General features: G+C 39.4%; 3 protein-coding genes across 4 annotated transcripts; 2 read left to right on the forward strand and 1 right to left on the reverse strand.

Moving 5' to 3' along the window:
• The first annotated feature begins 207 nt into the window (after positions 1-207).
• Positions 208-3,460, forward strand: LOC113027998 (zinc finger protein 235-like). 2 transcript variants are annotated; one of them, XM_026177895.1, is made up of 2 exons: positions 208-414; positions 1,614-3,460. In XM_026177895.1, the coding sequence occupies exons 1-2, from the start codon at positions 294-296 to the stop codon at positions 2,771-2,773; spliced, it is 1,281 nt and encodes a 426-aa protein (XP_026033680.1). In that variant the 5' UTR covers positions 208-293; the 3' UTR covers positions 2,774-3,460. The 2 variants fall into 2 exon arrangements, with proteins under 2 accessions (XP_026033680.1, XP_026033681.1); XM_026177896.1 differs by having other exon boundaries at positions 1,617-3,460.
• Positions 3,461-5,540: 2,080 nt separating this feature from the next.
• LOC113027987 (gastrula zinc finger protein XlCGF57.1-like) lies at positions 5,541-11,938 on the forward strand. Its single transcript, XM_026177880.1, has 2 exons — positions 5,541-5,936; positions 9,149-11,938. Exons 1-2 carry the CDS (start codon positions 5,777-5,779, stop codon positions 10,609-10,611), a joined length of 1,623 nt encoding a protein of 540 aa, XP_026033665.1. The 5' UTR covers positions 5,541-5,776; the 3' UTR covers positions 10,612-11,938.
• A 3,008-nt stretch (positions 11,939-14,946) lies between these two features.
• pde6gb (phosphodiesterase 6G, cGMP-specific, rod, gamma, paralog b) lies at positions 14,947-18,356 on the reverse strand. The gene is made up of 4 exons (XM_026177902.1): positions 18,245-18,356; positions 16,607-16,828; positions 16,471-16,511; positions 14,947-16,385 (listed from the first exon to the last, which is right to left on the reverse strand). Exons 2-4 carry the CDS (start codon positions 16,750-16,752, stop codon positions 16,309-16,311), a joined length of 264 nt encoding a protein of 87 aa, XP_026033687.1. The 5' UTR covers positions 16,753-16,828; positions 18,245-18,356; the 3' UTR covers positions 14,947-16,308.
• Between the last annotated feature and the right edge of the window lie 4,350 nt (positions 18,357-22,706).

Here is a 22,706-nt window from a genome sequence, read left to right on the forward strand (position 1 = left end):
GGAGATGTATCACTCCTGTAACACCTGTAGCATTCAGTAGTCGCCTCATTGTTCTGACACACACAATAAAACTATTGACTACACTACACACTAACTGCACACTAACTAGAGGGGACTTAGAGGGAACATTGCTTGTATGTGAGGAGCAGGATTTTGAATTCTGGATTTAACAGGAAGCCAATGAAGGGAAGCCAGTGGCGTGACTGCACGGACTGAACTGCGAGATAATCTGCGCATGCGTCGCTCGTTCCAAGTTTCTTTTGGAAAAAAGGATCAAATACGCAGCGGGCACCATGAACACAGTGGAATATCTTCAACAACAGAACCACGAAAGTCTTCTTTCTGAGAAAAACCCGGAAATGAAATTCCACGCAGTCCTTCAACAGGACAAAGAAGGTGTAAACCAAACTGCTGGTGAGAATAATCAGATTTAACGTGGAGAGTTTATCGGACAGGAAACGGCTGCTTAGCGGCTGGTAGCTCGTTTTAGGGGGTCGATGAACTGTTCACGTAGGAACGGAGCTTCCTTTTATTTCTTAACCTGAAGACGTTCACAAATGCAGTCAAGCGACTTTGGTAATGATAGTTGTTGTTAATAGTTATTAATGACATTTACGGATTAAAAAGAGCGAAAGTCAGTGGGGGGTTCGGTGTTGCACCCGGACTGTTTAAAGGGTGCACACAAGTGTAGTTCAAGGCAGCGTTTGTGCTTTAATTACTTAAATAATAATGCTGAACTGGGGCAGGCGTGGTTAGTGTGATGGATAACAGCTGTGCCAGCCAGCCTTCCCTGGCTCTGTCCCCTGAACCCACTGCTCCAGCCCTCCTCTGCAGCTGAGCCACAAACCACATCCCACTGCAGAGACAAACCCTGTATCCCATAAGCTGACTTTTTTCAACATCTCTATATGCAGCTCCAAATTCTATGTCTATTTATGTGGACGTTTTAAATCTGAGAACAAAACACAATTAATAGCTTTACTCCAAACCATGATTTACCTTTACAGATGTGATATTTTAGCCCAAAGCTAAACGTAGCTGTGTGTTATGTTTTTGATTTGATTTGAACATCTTGGCTGACGGAAGGATTAGCTCTAAATATTTACTTGTTGAGCTGTAGAAATGTAAGTCATACCGCAACAGCTAACCACATGCTTCCAGCCTAATTATTACTTCTTAATAGGAAAACTGCAATACTGTTATCAGTTTGCTGATGATGATGTTCTCTCTTACTTTCCTGAAATACATTTTTGAAACATTTATACTTTTGGTTATAAGCAGCATCCACTGCCTCTAATATTTATTCCAGTATTTGTAAAACTGCATGTTTCTTAATAGCTTAATTTCCACCATGTGTGTCTCATCCACCCATGGCTTCATGATGTAGTGGTTTGGCTGTCATGTGAAAGATCCCCATCTTGAGGCTGGAAGGAGACAAACCTTAGAGCACCAACTAGTGTGCTCTTAGTACTTTTACCAAACCCAGATAAACTGCAAACTCCACTGTGGAGACCCTTCGGGAAAGAATGTCCTTTTAAATTGAGGAGCAAAAAGTTAGTTTCCTTTAAAATAGTTCAGTTAATTACACAACTGTCCATGTCTGTGTGTTTCAGTAGTGCCACCTGATGTCCAGAAGGTTTTGGTGATTAAAGAAGAAATTCCCTTTGACTGGAGCTTCGGTGTGGACCATCAGCACCAGGAGATCCTCCAAATAAAGGAGGAACAGGAAGAACTCCTGACCAGTGTGGGGGGAGAGCAGCTTAACGGGTCGGAGGAAGCTGATAACACCAGGTTCTCATTCGCTGTTGCCACTGTGAAGACTGAAAATGATGATGATGAGAAAACTCAGACTTCAGATCTCCACCAGAACCAACATGACTACAACAGAGAGACTAATCGGATAAAAGCAGAAACTGATGGAGAGGACTATCCAGGAGCAGAACCAGCTGGAAACCCAAATCTAAAGATTTGTGCAGAGCTGAAAGCAAATGGAAACGCTTCTGATTCTTCTGAAACTGACATCAGTGACGGCGATGATGATTGGCAGGAACCTTTATCCTCTCCTGGACCTGAAACAAAAACCAGCGATGGAGATCAGAAGGAGACGCCTGTGCCTCACTTTCCTAACAGTGTTAACACTGAAAGGTTTACGCAGCAGCCTTACATAAGACTCTACCCACAAAAGAAGCCGTTCAGCTGTGATATTTGTGGTAAAAAGTTCACTCGCAAAATGCACGTTAAAACACACATGAGGACCCACACGGGAGAAAGACCCTTTGGTTGTGACGTCTGTGGTGAGAGGTTTGCACAGGAGGGGAACTTGCGGAGTCACCTGAGAGTGCACACGGGGGAGAAACCATTCAGCTGCGACGTCTGCGGTAAAAAGTATAGACAGCAGGGTGTTCTGAGGACACACATGAGAACTCACACAGGGGAAAAACCGTTTGGGTGTAAGTTTTGTGGAAAGCAATTTAGCCAACAGACTCATCTCAAGGCACACATCAGAATCCACACTGGAGAGAAACCTTATCAGTGTAACTTCTGTGCCAGCAGCTTCAGCCAGAAGAAGCATTTTGATGAGCACACCAGACGGCACACTGGAGAAAAACCGTTCGGGTGCGATTTTTGTGGAAAACGGTTCTACCGGCAGGAGTATCTGAAGAGTCACGTTATGATCCACACAGGAGAGAGACCGTTTGGCTGTGATGTTTGTGGAAAAACCTTCAATCGAAAGACACGATTTAAGGCTCACATGACGCTTCACAAGTGTTAGAAGCTGCATTATTTCAGGGTTCATTGTGAATGATACATTACCCAAGTGCCTTGGTAAGGACCACACAGAGTTTTTAAATATTTTAAGTTTTTTAAATGCCTTCAATCTGATTTTGATGAGTCCTACAAATGTATTGAATTGTCAAGTCAGCTTTTAAGAAGTTGCTTTGCAGAAACTGCAGTTAATGGAGTGTTGTTTAAAAAGTGTTTTGGCAGTAAATCTGAATCAAGCTTCTGTTAATGTTGCTTTCATGAGAAAGTACATGTATAAATCAGAGATTTGCTTTACAAAAGTAAATGAAAGCCCTTTGTACCGTCTGGAGTCATGTACAGCTGTGTCCATAAATATTTGGATAGTAGAAGATGTCTTTGTACTCCAGCACAGTGGATTTTAAATCAATCGATATGCGATTGGAGGTTGACTTTCACCTTTAATTCAAGAGGTTTTACAAAAAACGTTCAGGAATCATCACCATTTTATACTTGTGCCCTATTTTCAGAGGCTCAAAACTGGACAACTTAACATAAATGTAATTCTAAGTATTGTTTTTAATACTCGGATGAAAATCCTTCTCAGTTGAATTTGTTGAAATATGAAGAAACACTGAATGCAACAATTAATTGTCTTACATTGATTTATTTTATATATATATTTGAAGTCTTTTACTTGCCTGCGTGCAATAAATAAGGAATTAAGAAAGAAAAAGACAAGTCTTTGTGTGTCTGTTTTTACACCGAAAAGTACTTCAGAGTGCTCAGGATGCGCTCTCAGTGAGTATGCCCCTCCTTGGGTTGGTTGGGTTTGTGTTTAGTCAACCAAGCTGGGCTGTGGAGGTCAAATGTGCTCAGGTACAATATTTGATATTTAATTGTCAAAGTCAAGCACATACCTTGCTTTTATCAGCTTCATTGTATTTGAAGCTTGAGTGGAATGCAACTGATTAGAAATAACATCTGACTGAAATTAATTTGGAAATTTCATTTCACTGTGTGGAGGAAATCTTTGCTGAGGAGCCATTAAGATATGTAAATGAAAGCAATTTATCTTCTTTTCTCATGAATGGCAGTATTTATTTTCAATGAAAATAAGTACAATGATAAAAAAATATATCCAGAAAAGGAACTAATTTCTGCGAGGAGTCAGTGAGGTGGTTCACCATCTGACTGGGATGCCTCCTAGGTGAGCGCTTCAGGCACATCCCACTGGAGGATGCCAGCTGAGGGACTCTCCCAGCTGGCTTGGGAACACCTCGGTGTCCCCCAGATGAACTGGAGGAGGTCTGAGCATCACTGCTAAGGCTGCTACCCCCATGACCCTGACATGGGTAAAGGGAGAAAAAATAGATGCATGGAATTTGCAAGGCCTACCCAGTAAAATATTGATTTTGAACAATTCCTAAGTTAAATAGACGTCCTCTTAGTCCACCAAACTGTAGCTACCAATGTGCCGTATATCAGAAGATGCCTTTCTGAAAACAATGAGGATAAATATAATAAATATAGATGTGTCTATTTTGTACTGTTGTGAAATCTTTTGGTAAATAAAACCAGAAATAAAAGGAAGTGACAGAAAAGGTGTTGTTTCCAGCCACTGTGTGTGTACATGGTGAATGGAGAAATAAGGACCGTTACCTTTACAGCAAACAGTGAAGTAAGAGTTTCTCAGATTTTCAAATGAGATATTTTATGTAAAGAACAGCATATACACTATTTTTCTTTCTCTGCTTTTGGATGATAAATTAATTCAAAAACGGAAAACGTCAGAGGACAGCCACACCCCTCTTATTCATGGTAGGATACATTTGAATTGGTACGAGTAGTACTAGTGCTTTTCTTTTAGCAGGCCAGCAGAGGGCGACATCTGCCTGAACAACAGGGGAGGTTGTGGCTTCCAATAAAACATATATGGAGAAAAGAACTGATTAGTCGGATTAATAAAAAAAGAAGTCACGTTTTGATCAGTGTTAATCAGTGGATAATGTTTATGGAAATAATGGAGACTGATACAGCACACAAATTAAAATTAGTGACAGAAATATCACATCGGCCTGATTTTACAGTAAGGGATGAATGGAAAGAGTAAGAACTGTTGGGATCACAGATGCCCAAGTTGTTTCAGCTGTTGAGTTAAAAGTATGTAAATCCTCATTAGTTGGGCTACTAATTAGAACTAATAAAAATAAATGGCAAGATTGGAAAGAATAAATGGGAAATAAATACCTTAGATAGGGCCTATTTTAATATATTATTTTAAACTCTTAATTAAAACCCCGAAGCTTTAATAGCTGTATCATTGCTAAAAATAAAACGATCTGTCCGTTCCTGAAGACGTTCACAAATGCAATCAAGCGACTTCCTTTTAATCCTGTTAATTCAAACTTCTACCAGGAATAACATTTTTGTATTGAGTGACTAAAATTTTGAACGTGTCTATAAAAACTGAAAAATTTCACAAATGCTGCAAACAACATGATTGTAAATATGTAATTTGTTCATAGCTAAACATTTAACATTTGTGATCTTTTTTAACTTAAAAATTAATACAACTAAAAAACACAATAAAAAATGAATTTAACTATTATTTTACAGTATTTATAATATTAGAATTTATTTTGTTTCTTTATTATTTATTTAATATATAATTTTTTTTACAATACTTATTTTTCTAGTAATATGATATATTTAAAACATATTTATCTTTTAATATTTGCCTTTGACATGTACGTTTGTGTGGTGTAACTGTTTACTGCTGCTGCTGCAAGGCCTGTAGTTACTATGGTGACGGAGAATAAAGGTGTCCGTGCCGATGCCTGCTCAAAAACCAGCGGAGACGGCAACAAATCGTTTAACAAAAGGATTCAGGAGAGTGGATTCCCTGTTGGAATCTGCATCCCGCTCTTATATAATACATCCACGGATGTAGAAGCAGGACAGAAAATGAAGCCAGCGCTTCTTTAACTGTGAGCGGAGGTGATCGGTCCTGCGCAGGCCTGGTTCATCTCAAATGAGCCTCCAGTTTATTTTAAAGAACAGAACAAATGCGGACACTATGAACGAAGAGGAATATTGTCAGCAGCACGACACTGAAAGTGTTCGTTTTAAAGACAACCCGGACAGTAAACCGCTGGGAGTCCATCAGCAGCTGGATGTAAAGCAGACAGATGGTAAGGATCATCACAGATTTAATGTGGAGTGTTTCTACTGGTGAAAAGGCGGACGTTAGGGCTTAGTAAAGAAGAAGATTCACATAAAAAGCTTCTGTAAAGCGGAATATGTTCACAAATACCAAAAACAGTTTTTCCACTTTATTTTTCCTTTTTTTTAAACGCTGTAAAAGACGGAACTGAACGGCAACAGTACAGAGCAGCACCCGGACGGTTTACAGTGGGTACACAACAGGGTTATTTTGTAGTTCAGCCTCAGTGCAAGCCAAAGTTTGGGATATGTTTTTACTTAATTAAAAGTTCAAAGAGACTCTAACATAATGGATGCCTGACTGCAAACTGTCAGTGTGCCTTTAATATGTGATAAGGCATGTAGTACAAATATAAGAATTTCACAAGTATGAACTTATGTACTTGTTCTACTGAGATTATACTGCCTTTAATTGTTTAAGTGTGCCCCTGTATGACACGATAGATTATGAATGTTTACATCAAAAACCTGCAGTCTCTTATTTATGTTCCATTTATAGTTTAACCTCCATACAACAGGACATTTTCTGTGGAGCAAAGGTGAAGACATCAGAACTTAGTATCACTGATGTGTCAGGTGTATGACTGTGAGGACTTTGAATCTGTAAATATGTTTTGTTAGTCTTCACATTTCATGATTGATCAATATTTCTAGAAATAAATCAGGCCTGGTGTTTATATTGTAGGCAAGAATGTTTTTAGACTAACTGCAGCTCTTTAATCTCGGACTAAATTCAGTCTGCTTCTAAGCGTCCATAAAGGCTCTACTAAAGGTGGCTTCATATCTTAAATATTTGTGTGCAGCATAAATATACTTCTGAACAAATAAGAGACTGTTATTTTTTTATTTGCAAAAGACATCTTTAACCAAAACCATGTTCTTCTAAAAAAAAAAAACATAACAAAAGGTTAAAGCAGAAATATATTGGAAGTGCTGTAGAGACAAAAAACTGGCAGAGAGAGAGAAGGCTGGAGTGGATGGATTACTCAAGAGTGAACACTCAGAACAAAATCCAGTTTTTATTTCCTGTTTTCTGCTGACTGTTTTTGTTTGTTTGTTTGTTTTGTTTTATTTTTTCAATTTTAGGTGGTGTGACCTAAAAGTTGTGCCACTGCACTTTTAGGACCCTGGTGGTTTCACAGTATATTGTAGTACTAGTATTATAATTCAAATTATTTCTTCTTGCATGGGCCTTTATTTAGAAATTAATCCACACCAAAACAGACATTGGTAATCACCTGAAAACAAGCCAAAGTCTGTAAAACATCAGCAGCTCACACACTGCAGGGCATTCATCCATCCACCGGGGCATTGCAGACATTCGTCTTCCTAGCCACACTTTCCAATTCCTCATGTGGGATCCTAATGATCTTTAATAGATTGTTAACTGCTGAGAGTCTCTGCTCTCTTTTTTTCATTCTCCACCCCTCTTTACTAGGGATGGGTACCGGTGTCCGGTGCCATGATGGCACCGGTTCTGACATAAACGGTAGTAACCAGACCGAAAAGCAGCGCACATTTCGGTGCTTTTTTTTCCTGAGCTGTGATACACTTTAGATTCTAGCCAATCATTTTACCTTTCCGAGGATAGTAGGCGGGGCCAGGTACGTACGTTCTGTTAGAGCAGAGCTACAGATTAAAAATGTTCAAGGCGAAGCGGTCAAAAGTCTGGCTGTACTTCACAGCAAAATATGCAAACTCAGAAGCCTGCAACAAGTGCTTTAAGCTGATACTGTGATACTGTCAAAGGAGGTAACACCTCAAATCCGATGAAACACCTGGCGACGCATAGCGTTTTTTTTTAAAAGCCCAGAAATGCGCCGTATTTGATAGCTTGCTGCGAGACCTCACACCGAGCACATCTACTGCGGGTGGGTTGCCTGTTATGCAACATCCCCCAAAAACACGAAGAGGAGAGTCCTGGCCCCTAGCCTGCCAGTGTAGCAGAAATGATGACGGATGATGGTGGCAGCAGCCGTTCTTCTCTGCGTGAGTAGCTAATTTACGTTGAGTAGGCTAACCACGTTATTACATTAATACATGTAAGGTGAACTAGCAAACATCATCATAGCTACATGCGGCTGTCCTCTTGTTTGATGGCAGATACTCCCTTCACCCTGGCTAAAAAGGCTAAAATGACCAAAGAAAAAGTGGAAAACAGTTAAACATGAGAGGTTTAGGACAAAGTTTGTGTTTTTTTTCCATTGTTTAAGCACTGCTTCCAGCCAAGAGTGATACCATATATGCCCCATAGCTGCAGAAAAGGCTAACATTGTTATATTTTTACAAAAAACAGCTGAACATGAGAGGTTTTTGGACCAATTTTGTGTTCTCCATTCTTTAAGCACCGGTTTGAGCACCGTTTGAGCACCGGCACCGTTTCAAAAGTACCGATTTGGCACCGGTATCGGATAAAACCTAAACGATACCCATCCCTACTCTTTACTATTCTTGGATGTAGCTCATTTGAATCTGCAATTATTAGTGCTAAAAATGTCTGCACCTCACCAGCCTTTGTGGGATTTTTGCCATGCTTAAAAAGTTATTAATGGATTATGATTATCATTTCATTGCATTTTTTTTCTGCATCATATGATTTGACCAATGTATGAGGTTGATACAGATCACCTCTCAGTGTGCTTCTCAGTGCTTCAAGTGAGCAGTTATTCTTTTTATTACTGATAAACCAGTTAAACTCTCCTTTTTCTGTTTGCTTGTGTAGTAAAATCAGAAGTGTCATAGCATGCGTGGAATTGCCTAGCACTAAGTAAGCAATTCTTCTTCTGTATAGCTATAATAACAATTTTTTCTTATTCTTTTCCAGATGGATTGTAAAATTAGAAAACAGCCACATTCTTTTGTGGTTCTGGTAGTAGTGTCAAATCAGATATCAGTCATGTACCGTCACAGTCACACATGAGCTTCCTGTGTGACTTGGTTATTAACTTTATAACTATAACTACGTTTTTTTAGTTATTAATTTCATTCCATTTACTTCGTTATCACTACCATTTTTACCAGTTTTACTTTAATTACCTCTAGTATAGATAGATAGATAGATAGATAGATAGATCTTTATTGTCACTGTTACCAGAACAATGAAACACAGTTTGGCATCTCTCCCTTTGCAGCTGTAGTTTTTTGTTCATAATGCTCATGTCTGTGTTATTTTTCCATGCAGATATCTCACAACTGTTGGCAATTAAAGAGGTTCCCCCTGAATGGAGCCCCACCTCAGATCCGCAAGACCCAGAGGCCATCCAAATAAAAGAGGAGCAGGAGGAGCTCTGGACCAGTCAGGTGGGAGAGCAGCTAAATGGGGTGCAGGTGGCGGATATCTCCAGGTTTCCAGGCCATACTGTCAGTGTGAAACATGAAGACAGTGACGAGAAATCCGAGTATTCACAAACTTCTCAAAGAAAAACTAAATGCAACAGAGAAGCAGAGGCTTTAAATGCCCCCCCAGCTAAAGGAATAAAAATGGAAACTGATGGTGATGACTGTGGAGGACCGGAATCAGCTAGAAGTCCAGATCAAGATATTTATGTACATCCAAATGGTGATGAAAAGGCTTCCAGCTTATCTGAGACTGAAGTCAGTATTAAGGATGATGATGATGACTATTATTGGCAGGAGCCTTTATCAGACTCTGGACCTGACACTGAAGACAGTGACAGTGACTGGAAGGAAACCAGGACACCTGAATTAGTTGTAAATAGTGACAAAGGACAAGACAGTTCTAAAGTATCTGAATGTAATAAAACTTTTCTTTGCAAACAGTCACTTCAGGGAGAGAGGGGAAGAATGTCTTCCTCTGGTTTGGCTAAAAAGGAATGCTTTACAGTATCACAAAATGATGATTCATCAGTGGCAGTACGCACCGGAGAGAAACCATTTGGCTGTGACGTTTGTGGACAAAGGTTCAACCAAAAAACACATCTAAACACTCACATGAGAATTCACACGGGAGAGAAACCCTTCTGTTGTGATTTTTGTGGACAGCGCTTTAACCAGAAAACACATCTTAAGATCCACATGAGAATTCACACGGGAGAGAAACCTTTTGGTTGTGATAATTGTGGCAAAAGATTTAGACACCAATGCACTCTCAAAATACATATGGCAGCTCACACTGGGGAGAAACCATTTACCTGTGACGACTGTGGTAAAAGATTCAGTCATCAGAAAATTCTAAAGGCGCACATGACAATTCACACAGGAGAGAAACCATTTCACTGTGATGAATGCGGTAAAAGTTTTAGCCAACAGGGAATTCTGAAGGCGCATATGACAGTGCACACAGGAGAGAAACCATTTGGTTGCAGTAGATGTGATAAAAAGTTTAGACTACATAGTGATCTCACAGCGCATATGAGAGTCCACACAGGAGAGAAACCATTTGGTTGTGATAAGTGTGGTAAAAGATTTAGCCAAAAGGGATGTCTGCAGAGACACCTTAGACTCCACACAGGAGAAAAGCCGTTTAGTTGTGATGACTGCGGAAAACAATTTAAGCGAAAGACACACCTTAAAGCACACATGACAGTTCACACAGGAGAGAAACCATTTGGCTGTAATGTCTGCGGCGTAACATTTTCACGACAGGGAACCCTGAAAAGACACATGAGGGTCCACACACGATAGAAACTGTAAAGTAACAGGGTTTTGTCCAAAATATTTGTAAAGTGTGTTGGTGCAGATCAGAGCAGTGGATTTCCTTCATGGCGCCGTGATAACTGAGAGTGTAGGTTGATACCTCTCAGACAGGTCTACTGTATTCCACTGTCTCTCTTCTGAAGCTTAAACAAAAATGCATAAGGGAGAAATATCCTAGAGAATGACGAGGTAAATGATGATGTTAACAAAATGTTAACATCCATGGAAAGAAGTAAATTCTCCCCAGTCACGTGTGATGGTAGAGTGAAGCAACTTTTACAAGTTAAGAATGCATTGCTCAAAAAGTTAAAGAAATACTTTTTATTAAGAGTATAGAATCAAGTCAGTTAAACCACTGGGATATTAACCCGGTCAGTCAAGTAGCAGAGGGGGTTATTAGTCAGTGTTAATGAAATTAACAACAGGTGCACCAGGAGGGCGATGATGAGACAACCCCCAAAACAGGAATGACTTTTTCCCCTCCTTTTATCTCATTTTTTTTTCACTATTTTGGGATTTGGTAAGGGTCAGTGTCACTACACTTAGCAGATGATTCCTGGACCCTACAGAGGTTACATAGGTAGTCCAACTCCTCCAGGATGGCACATCAATACTTGCCATTGTCATAAGGTTTGAGATTCCAGGAGACAGGCAGTTACTCTGGGAGAGCTGGACAGGGCTGTAGGAAATCCTTAAACCACCAGCAGGACTGGTTTCTGCTCCTTTGTGTAAGGAGGGACAGGATGAGCACTGCCAGAGCTAAAAAATGATCTTCAGCAGGACACTGGTGTGAATGTCTCTAAACAAACCATCAGAAACAGACTTCATCAGGGTAGCCTGAAGTCCTCTTGGGCCCTATGCTCACCGTGGTGCCTGATTGGCAGTTGCCATCGAATACCAGAATTGGCAGGTCCACACTGGTGCCCTGGTGCCCTTGGCAAAATGGACCAGTCTGTAGCATCTTTTTTTCACTTTAATTTTTGAGGTGTCTTTGAATTAAGCCCCTTAAGATAATTTTCATTTCCTCAAACAATGAGGCAGCCTTTCATTCTATCTCATTACTCCAGTCCATATCAGTATTAGATAGCCATTATGATTTTTTCCCATTGACATCTTCATAGTAGTCAATTCATGTTTTTGAGCAGTCCATTTAGTAACACAAATAAGATTAATGCTGGGTTCAGCCCCTTGTCACATTCGATTTGATAAGTGGTTAAGAAAAAGGATGGATGTACTGTCTGTGAAGGTTCTCAGTCATCTAGGTCATCATATTCTAAAGACCTTGGAAAGAAAAGCGTCTCGACTTCTTTAAGTTGCGAGAAGCTTCCTCAGTTCTAAGGTCAAAGGTATTTGACCTTAGAACTGAAGAAGCTTCTCGGACGAGAGGTGAAACGTCTTCAAGCAACTTAAAGAAGTCCAGAGGCTTTTTTCTCAAGCTCCTTACACAATAGATGGACTACATATTTAGTTAATATATAGATCAAATATAATAATAATACTATTACTTTTAATAACAGGAAAGCACATAAGAATAGGCTGGATGGAGAACAAATAACAGCAGGAAAGTGTAGCTCGACTGCTAAAAATAAAGTGTTATATCGAGAAAAAGTGTACTTTCAGTGTTGATCAAAATGTATAATACTCCTTCCTTTAGCCTTATACACATTTTGTTATTTACCAGTATTATGATTTTTATTATTGCTCCCAGATTTATCTTTTACTATGCAATGTAACCACTCATGATGGCTCTAAAGGTAAATTTGCCAGATAAATATTTTGTATAAGACAACTGTGTTTCTAATTTCCTTTGACTTGATGGACTGAAGACTTGAGGTCCACAAATAAAATTTCTTAACATTTGATAACTTGTCTTTGTACTGTTTTCATGTAATCCCAGGTTCTTAAGCAAATATTGCAATACTGTACATTTCCCTGACAAATACAGATAGTGACCTCATTCAGGTTAAAAAAAGAAACATAAATCACACTAAAACTGTGAATAAAATAAAACACCATTCTTTGAACAGACTCGTGTTTTATGTGTATTATTTGCATAAGCTAAGGCGAATATCATGTCAAACAATGTAAGAACAGTTAAATCAACATGGATAAAGAAATGTTATCACTATCCAAGTGTCTGCTCAACAGTAATCAGTGCCGCTCAGCCTGACAGTGATTAGAAAAATGAATTTAATTTAATCAGATTACTTGTGGTATAAACGTTTTTTCTCCTACTTATCACACCCATGCCATTTACAGCAGATGACTCCTGTAGCTGTCGCACTGGAATGTGTTTATAAGGTGATTGTAATTTTCAAATTTGGATGTTTAAGCTGGTTCCTATGTTGTGTTGTCGCCACCTACTGGTGGATCTGAGTATGGCGCTTTGTGGTGCGCATGCATGGTTTTTCGCAGTGTTTGCTGGTGAAGAGAAGTAAAATACTGGTTAAACATCAGTTGGAGCATGGCCCTTTATTCTACTCCAAACATGAAACAAGAATAACCTTCAGGAGCAGTTATAACTCCCCTTCCCTGAACCAGGCTGTATCAGAGGGCTCTTCCTGTTCAAACGAAGTTCTTCCTCCCACTGTCACCAAATGAGCTGTGCCCAGGACAAAGCATCTGCCATTACAAAGCATTACATTATCTTTCCTTCTGAAATACCCACATAGTAAGGCCTCAAGAAGAGAGCCCACTACGTTAGCTTCTTAATGGGGTTCTACATTGAGTTTAGGCCTCACAGTCTCAGGTTGCTGTTAAATTGTCAAATTAAATAAAGTAAAGAAAGTTTAGTGTGAATGGTTGTCAGGACATCAGTGTGTATGCAATGTCGAGCATCCTAAATCGAAGCAGCACCACCCAACCAATACCTGGAAGAGATAGAAGCGCATCGCAGTGGTCCCTCTCGCGGTTCACCTTTCGCAGAATCGCTGTTTTTGCTGATTTTTTTTGGTGCAATTTTGCATGCTCTTTTTTTTTAAAAACAGCGTATCGTTTTCTGCGCCCTGATTGGCTGTAGACCATTGTCAATCAATCTCGTGCCATGTCTCCAGTCCAGTACAGAATGCGTTCAGCTTGTCAAATTTACATACATCTTCGATCGCTAGCAGTGTGGCTCTGTGCTGTAGTGTATGTTTGTAAGTTTTCTCCCCAACAAACATAACAATGTCGACAAAACATTTTGCACCGTCAAAGGCAGATGATGATGCCAAACATCGCATAAAAAGGTGGACTTCTGGACATGCTAAAGGAAGGTAGAAGTTACCGTATTTTCCGGATTATAAGGCACATTAAGCGAAACAAAACAGTCACATAAGTCAAACTTTACCCGAATCATTCTTTTTGCTTCCTCCACTACTGTACCATTGATTCATTAATGCTGAATGGTCTCAAAAATAAAGCTGACTACTTTATGGTTTTCACCTATCGCGGGTTATTTTTAGAACGCAACTCCCGCGATAAACGAGGGACCACTGTACAAACTAATTATTCTTTTTACTCACAGCGTCACCAAAGAATTAGTTATCCAGTGCTGTATTAAAGCACAAGAAGGATAATCGAGTATACTACAAGGCACTTTAAGTGTACTTGAATACTCCCAAGTACTTTTAATGTTTTACTATATCCAAGTGAACCAAAAATAGCCGACATTACAAAAATATCAATTGAAATTACATTAGCCATCATTTTCTTCCAATAAATACACTAATAACTTCTAAAACGTAAAGTATATTCACTACATAATAACAATAATAGGCTGACCAATAAAGTAAAATATAAAGTGGATGTTGGGGTTCTGGCTTCTTGTTAACTGGGTCACTGTTTTTATTGACATTCTTCCTTTTATGTTAGCATCATGTTAATGTTTTCCCAGAGTTTCCTGTCAGTAACCTCAGATCTGTTAGTTTTCTCTTCCCCTCTCTCCACTTCTTTGTTTGTAACTGCCAGCACAATCCTCATCTTTTCACCCGTGTCCACTCTGTGTAAATAGTGTCGCTTCACAGCATTTTATCTGTATGCCGGGTTTTATATAAAAAGGGTCTGTTTTTGTCTTTCTGCTCCTCTGGACTTCATATTCATGTGGATTTCGGATTCTCAGGATGGCTTTTTGTGATTTAATGTGCATTTAGTCCTGTTACCAGTAAATTTATAGCAGTCGATTCAAATATTTTCAAGTCCACATCTCAGTCCTGCATGTGCAGAATTATTACTTGTATCTGCACTACCATAAATATAAATTGATACATGTGAATACAGGTAATACAGTAATACTTAAATGTGCTTTAGTGTAGTGTAACCACAAAAGAATCTGAATAGAAAAAATAACACACTGTTTTTTATTTTCCTCTTTTTATGCTTTATTTTTATCCCTCGTCCTGTAGAGAGGACAACGCTCCACTACCCATCTCTTCAGATCTGTACTGAAACATCCATCCCACTCATCCCTCCACCATCTTTTTCACTACTACAGTGCATCCACCAGCTTTACATCAAAGCTTGTCAGCATTGTCCTGATTAGATTAATGTTTTGAAAGACACAAGTTTGGGGTATGGGCCAAAAAGATGACAGTGATAGAGAGGACTGTAGAGTTGAAATAAAATAAACATAAGACCGAATAATGGACAGTGAGGAAAAATGTACAACCTACTCTACATGAGACTAAAAATAATGAGCTTAAAAACACAAATACACAAACACACACACACAGGGCACAGTAGTGTTGTGTGCAAGTGTTAGAAATAAACAAGTATTAAATATGCAATACATAGATTCATATACACTGATGTATATGGGAGATATACAAATAGGGATAATGTTAACAGAACAAAAGTGTGAAAAATGATGGAGACACGCACACTCCTGGTAGTCGAAGGGAAGAAACTGGTTTCCTCAACATTTAAAATCTGCTAAGGTGAGACTAAAGTGGTTTATTTCTCAGTTTGTGTTGTGAAAATAAGGTGAGAGGTTGTTCTTCACATGCATCAACTAACAGAAGACTTCCAGATACCATGAGGGTGAAGATTTGTGCAATCCTGGTGAAGATGGGTGCAGTTAAAGGTCAAAACAGAGGGAAAAGAGGGATATCTGATTAACGCTTATCCCATCGAAATGTTACGCTCAGCAATAGCAACTGGTGTCTGCTCTCTACAGAATTCAGGTTTAGAATTTTATAGGTTCGGCATCGATGGAAAAAGCCTCTGAGATGGCGAGAGAGGCGCCGAAGCACATGAAATGGGAACCCACCCACTTCACGGGTCTGTCACTTAAACTCAAATTGAGGCTGCCTTGCTTGCATAAGTTTCGTTTTGTTTTTTGTCCGCGAGGACAACAGGAAAGAAGAAAAAGGAAGGAGAGAGACAGAGATAGTGAAAGATAGGAGGAGAGTGGCCGGGCGACGGTGCAGGTCTACTGCGAGAAGTGGTGAGAATTTAAAACGAACAGATCCTAAACATAAGCAGATGTGTGTGAGCTGCAGAATCACAGAAAGAATCCAGAGTTAGAAAAGAGAAAGAGTTTTTTTTGTGTGGCTTTTTTTCTCTTTTTCCATTTTTTTGTGTTGGTTACAGTTCATAATGGTTCAGTAGTTCCACATAAAGATAGGAGATGGATCCTGAGGCAGATGGTTTGAAGTGCATGAAGGTGGTCTGTAATCCTCAGGGGATTGCAGGGAGATGTGGGAAGGCTCAGATGATACCATACTGGGCCAGCTCATGCAGCTCCAGGTGATTGAAGGCCTCCCATGGGCAAATGACAGTGATGTCTGCAAAAAGACAGCACAGATGTGAACTTGTTTAGGTCCCTGCAGAGCACTGAAGCCAATGGTTTCAGCCGTAGCATACACTTACCTGTGCCTAAGCCCTCCATCCCAGGGATATCATCTCCAAATCTGCAAAGAAGAACATTGCAATAATTACAAATCACTTAATTTGATTTATTTGGTTTTTAACAAGACCCCGAAGAAGAAAAGTATTCACAGCATACCCCTGGATTCCCTTCTTTGGAGGCTTGCTCTTGAACTGACGAGTCTGCCTCTGCTTGAACTTGGGGGGTCCCTTGCGTGGGGTGGCGGGGCCTCCGCTGACACGGGTGGCCGACTTGATCTCAGCTTTGGGTGGCTCAAGATTCATTTTGAGCAGTTATGTATGAGGATGTGCGTGCAGGCTGTTAGTGTTAGACACCTCTCTGAAGTCTTGGTGGTGAAGTCTTTATTTTTGGAAACAAAGGGAAAAAAGCAATTAAAAGCACAGAAATAAAGAGAAACTCTCACTAGGTTATTATCTGCAAATCCTTTTAGTGTCAAGCAGCGAATGATCTGAAACTCTCTAACCCTGTCTCAGATAGCAGGCGGCTCCTGTCACCTCTGTTTGACATTACCTTCTATAATCCTATTACTGATCTGATGAGCACCTGCCAGGACTTACACTCTCATTTTTCCCAGCACCTGAATGTGGTGGACCACATTGCAGCTTGTCCTGCTGGGATGACCCAATTACCCATAATCCCTGGCTCAAGTTAATAAGTGCGCTCTCCTTCTCTGTTTTGAGCTGATTGTGAACTTGTAATCTTGTTAAAGCAAGGACACCACTGCAGAAACGCTGAGCTGTGCACTGAAGGTCTAAACCATTAAATCCGCTCACCATGTCCCAATGACACAGACAAGCCTGAACAGGTCTTAACCATTAATGTGGTTATACCAAGGTTATTACAGCTAACGCACGATGCTAACTAAAACAAAAACAAACAAACAAACAAACAAACAAACGTCCTGAGTTTTAGTTTTTGCCAGTTTGGTCAAAGTTGCCATCACAGCCTGTCTGAGGAGGCTTTAATGGAAATGTTTGTGTTTCAACTGTAATTTCTATTCTGAATTTTGCCCGGAGAAACACCCTGTGTATTTAAACAATAAAACTGGCAAAACAAACTAAGAAAAACTAAACCAAAAAAAAAGTAAATATTTTTAGACAATTAAGATATAGAAAGTAAATTAAAGAAAGAAAGCAAAGAAAAGAGTATGTGTGGGTTAAATATACTCACATATACACACTCAGAGATCTGCTTTTGTTTGAGCCACAGTTTTAAAATGAAACTTTTTGGACAGCTTTAAACAGGCCAAACCAAAGTGAACGTGCTTGTTGTGAGATCATTTTAAAATATTTTTTCTGTCCAGGTTGCTGATAAATGTATCTGTCAGATAAATAAATGAAGCAAGAACTTGTACATGAAACAACAAGTTGTTATATCCAGGTTTGGAGTAAGTTTGCACTGTAGGCAGTTTTTAGATACACTATAAAAATAACTGATAACTGAGTGTTAAACAGCGTCGGTCTATAGATTGCAGAATTGTTGATTAACAGAGGTCAGAAACATCTGCACTAATTTACTCTGTCATGTTTAATCACATTACAAACGACACCATAAATCGCTGTTTACTTTTTATATCCAAGCGGGACGATTTCTGGAGCTCTAAACTCTTTTATCTGGATTATTTTCTCCTAATAAAGGAAAAAATGTTAACACCCATGTTCTTCACTGAGACACACAGAGCTGCAGAAGAGCAACAAAGTTTCCCACCGACGGTGTCTGAATATCAGCACTGATCGGTGATGATGGTCTACTCACCGGCTGCTTGGGTGAAGAACAGCCAGACGAGTGGGTGTGAGCGCAGCGCCGATCCGTTTAGCAGATGAGTGGACTTCTATGCTAGGCTTGCTGTGAGGGCCAGTCGGGGCTTGTGGTCCCTCTTATAGCCGACACAGATTACAGAGGCACCGCCTCCCTTCTTGACTGTCAACAGTTCACATGTTTGAGGTTTAGGTTAAACTGTAATGTGTACATAGGTGCAAATGTGCACATTGTGAACAGTGGTGGAGCATAACTGTGTACATTTACAGTCAACTTCCAACATTTCAGTGAGAAATTTCACTGTGAAATTATACAATTGTTGATATTATTATTGTCTTACAGATGTTTTCTCATATTTTGTAACCATACATTGAATTTGAGTATTTTACAGAAACTACACTACAGAAATATTTTAAAAAAGATAACCTACTGGGAAAAATGATCTGTTTTTTATTGATTTTATTGATATTTTGCACTTTTTCAATGCACTATATTTATCTGCAGCTGCGGTTTCTAAAGCTGATATTCTTGTACACAACATAAACGAACTAAAATTATTGATGACCTCTGATCTACACTCGCCAAGCAGTCAGCTATGGCCTTTCTCTTTCTGAGCATTTCTGTGGTCCTTATCTAATAAATAATATGTTTTGAAGTTTGTCCTTCAGTTTTGGTCAGTGATTTTCTAGTATTTTATTAGCCTGTTACTTAGGAACAGTGCACTGCACCTGTATATTTTAAGACAGCAGGCAAATGTAGCTGACAACTTAGCATGTCCCTCTATAGTAACACCTGGTTCCCAAAACCCTGTGATGCTATTAAAGCTGGCGATGGGTCACGTTACTGTGGCTACGTCCATGATTTAAACCCAGGCCACAGTCTCCTCCTGCACCTCCTAAACTTTCGTTGCTTAAACCTGATCAAGTAATGAGTGAAAACCAGCTGCTTTCCCTTTTCCACCAGAGCCAAACAGTGTGCAACGATGGAGGCTGTTTGGGATTTTGGATTAGGTTAAATAAGAAAAGTGTCCCTTATATAGCTGGAGAAAAATAGCAGTTAATAGGACAGAATATCAGCAAATTGATCAAATTAGGAAAATTGTTGCAGTCCCGATGCAGGATTTTTGCTTGCACCTCACTAAATGGCTTAAAATGATAAAGGCATTTGTATCATTAGAGTAAATTACTTAATTTTCTTTTCTTGTAAATTAATACTAGGATTTTTAAAAACTAGTTTCAACTTAAATGTATTATTTGCATAGTTTCTTAGTTGAAGTTATTTTTAGAGCAGCGTTTGTCTAACAGCCTCACAGTTTTGTTTAATGAGCTAATTAAACACATTTCATCTGTAAATAAATGGTTGATGCTGCGCTCTAAGCATCAGTAGGATCTGAGGATTTCTTCCAGAATCACTTTGGAAATGATAGATTATGGAAGAAAGATGCTCTGTGATAAATGCAGTTTGCCATATAAACATTATCTTTATGTATTTTATAGTATTTGTAATGAAGTTTTCCAGAAATGTCTTTAGAAATCCTAATGCTGATTAAATTAGTGATTTGAGTCAGTAGGATGCAGGATGAGATCACACAGCTTACAATATGTTCAAACAGATTATAGATGAAGCTGGAAGCTTCCTGAAAGCCCCACAGTCCCACTCCATCTTTGTTATGCAATCTCTCCATCTGCTTAAGGTGAAACCCTCCAATCCTCCAACCCACAGAAATATTTTACATTGTCTCTGTGTATCACTGTAACACCCTGCAGTGGGAGTACTCTCCATTAAACAGGGGACTAAGCCAACATCAGCAGCTCCTATCTACATGCTAGAGACACACTGAACATGTGGAGACATCCCAAACAGCAGCTCGGTTTTCTTTTAAATAATTGAACTGGAACCATCCATCACAAAGCACAGTTAGAGAAATTCTTCACTCATTTGACCTTCAGCTTTAAACAAAACCTGCAAAACATTGCATGTAAGTTTAAGTGAAAATTTAATAAACAATAAGAAAAAGACAAAAGAAAAAATGAGAGCAAGTAAACAGGACAAATAACAAACTACAAGAGAGAGAAGACAAATGTTAATACGTGGAGTCAGGGTATATACATGTATATCTGGAGTGAAAAGAGGCAAATTGAGAAGAAACAGATTCAGAAGTACATCATGGGAAATCCCTCAGCAGCCTAAGCTAAAGGATGGTTCAGGGTCAAATGGTCCAGCCCTAGAAGTTTTATCAAAAAGGAAAGTTTAAACCCTAATCTTAAAAGTAAAGAGGGTGTCTGACTGAACCCAAACTGGGAGCTGGTTCCAAAGAAGTGGAGCCTGAAAGCTGAAAGCTCTGCCTCCTGTTCTACTTTTAAAAACACCTGGAGCCACAAGTAATCCTGCACTCTGAGAGGGAAGTGCTCTGTTGGGATAAAAGGGCTATACGATTTTTAACATGTGATGGGATCAGATGTTGCATGTGAGGAGAAGGATTTTACTTCAACTCTAGATTTGAAGACACTAATGTGGAAGAAGTACTGGCCACGTTCTCTAGACCCTGTTCTGGTCTCAAACTCCTTGATTCATATCTTTTTGTGGCTTTAAAGAAAAAACAAATCTAAATGTAAAAATTAATGAAAAAAGAATCACAATGACTCAGATAATCCTTCCTCTTTGTTTCAATATTAGCTTGATTTTAGGATCCTTTAAGAAAAGTGATTGTTGATGGAGTTCGGCGGGGCCCTGTTCTTGGCACATTTCTTTCTTTTCTTTGTAGACGACACAGTTTTATACATTTAAAACAATGTTCCCTCTAATTTTTCATGTGTCTGAGCGAACACACAAACTCCCTGAGCGTCCCTTGGACCACTGTGAGCGACAGCAGACGTGTGCACTGTGGTCACGCCAGCATCGAATCCATCCAAGTTACATTACAGCATTTACATTTATGTTAGACGACTTTTAATTAACTGCTTTAGCCCACTTACAATGAAAAATTTTAAAAACCTTGTTCATGACCTGTGTAGCATGTTAACACTATTGGAAGGAAAAATAACTTCAACTCCAATTTTGAAAACACAACTTTCTTTCTTTCTTTCTTTCTTTCTTTCTTTCTTTCTTAATAAAGCTCTGACTTGTATTATAATACTCTCTCCCAGACCACAGACTGTCTGTGGTCTGGGAGAGAGTCTGTAACTCTGTCTGGAAAATACAGTATATAATGACCAATGTTGGGCAATTAATTATATAGTTACTTCTTCAAAAAAGTAACTGAGTTTTGCAAAGCCAAGGTGTTTTTTAAATAAACATTTCAAACTATTTACAGAACAATCAGCTGTTCAGCATCAAATTTGATGCCACACAAATTATTTGTGCCGCTCCAAAAATAATTTCTGTCCACTATGAGATAAAGGAGAACAACAGCCTGATACCTGCAGGCCTGACAGCAGCAGATGTGTCACTGCTGTAACACCTGTAACACTCAGCAGGCGCCTCATTGTTCTGACACACACAACAACACTACTGACTACACTACACACTAACTACACACTATTTGCGCTAAACGTTGCGAATCTCTCACATGTCCGTCACTCCTAAAACTTCCCCCTACCTAAACAACTAAATGCCATGTTGCCATATCAATTTTTGATTGGTCGACATGGTACATTTTTCCACCAATAGAAAAGCAGGCTGGGGGGGTTTGTTCACAGGCGGAGAGGTTTTCCTTATTAAACGCCGTTTTTACCGTTTCTTCGCACAGTAAATATAAACAACGACAGTATTCAGGAAGAAAACCAAACATTGCAGATATTTTTATCATAACTCTGGTTTTACGTGGCCGATCAACACAATTTAAAAACTGGTATAAAGTCCACACTTTTCCCGTCAGTTGTTCCGTCTGTCCTGCTCACATCTCCAGTGGTTGTACACGTTGTCATTAACGTGGCTTCACTCCACATCAGCCGCTTTGCTAGCTAAAACACCGATGTCGGCACATAAGGACGCTGTCATAGCCTGGCAACCACGTTGATTATATATGAATGTGAATCGCATCATTGGCTGGACTATGGGATAAGGTGGCATCGTTCTAATCCCATACGGGAGCAGCCAGTCACTTACTGACTAACACTGCAAAACAGAATTGTTAAAGTTTTAATTTTAATTTCAATTCAGGTTAGACTTTTTTGTGCGCAGCGCAGATTTTCTGTGCGCAGAGACCGTGCCAGCAATGCGCAATTGCGCGCGCGCGCAGCTTAGAGGGAACATTGATTTGAAGTCATCTGCAGTTAACATTTAATTCTTTCAAGTTATCAGTTTTATGACTGACAAGTTTAACTAGAATGTTTTCCACCCACACCCGTGAATCTGACTACGTTTGGTGCGTAAATCATTCTCGATGAGTTCTTGAGCTACAGGCAGTCTGCGTTTATTAAACTACAGAAAGGTCCAATTTTATGCCAGTTTGAAAGAA

The sequence above is a fragment of the Astatotilapia calliptera genome, chromosome 8 (genome assembly GCF_900246225.1).
Source record: "Astatotilapia calliptera chromosome 8, fAstCal1.2, whole genome shotgun sequence".
In the NCBI taxonomy this organism is placed as follows: Eukaryota; Metazoa; Chordata; class Actinopteri; order Cichliformes; family Cichlidae; genus Astatotilapia; species Astatotilapia calliptera.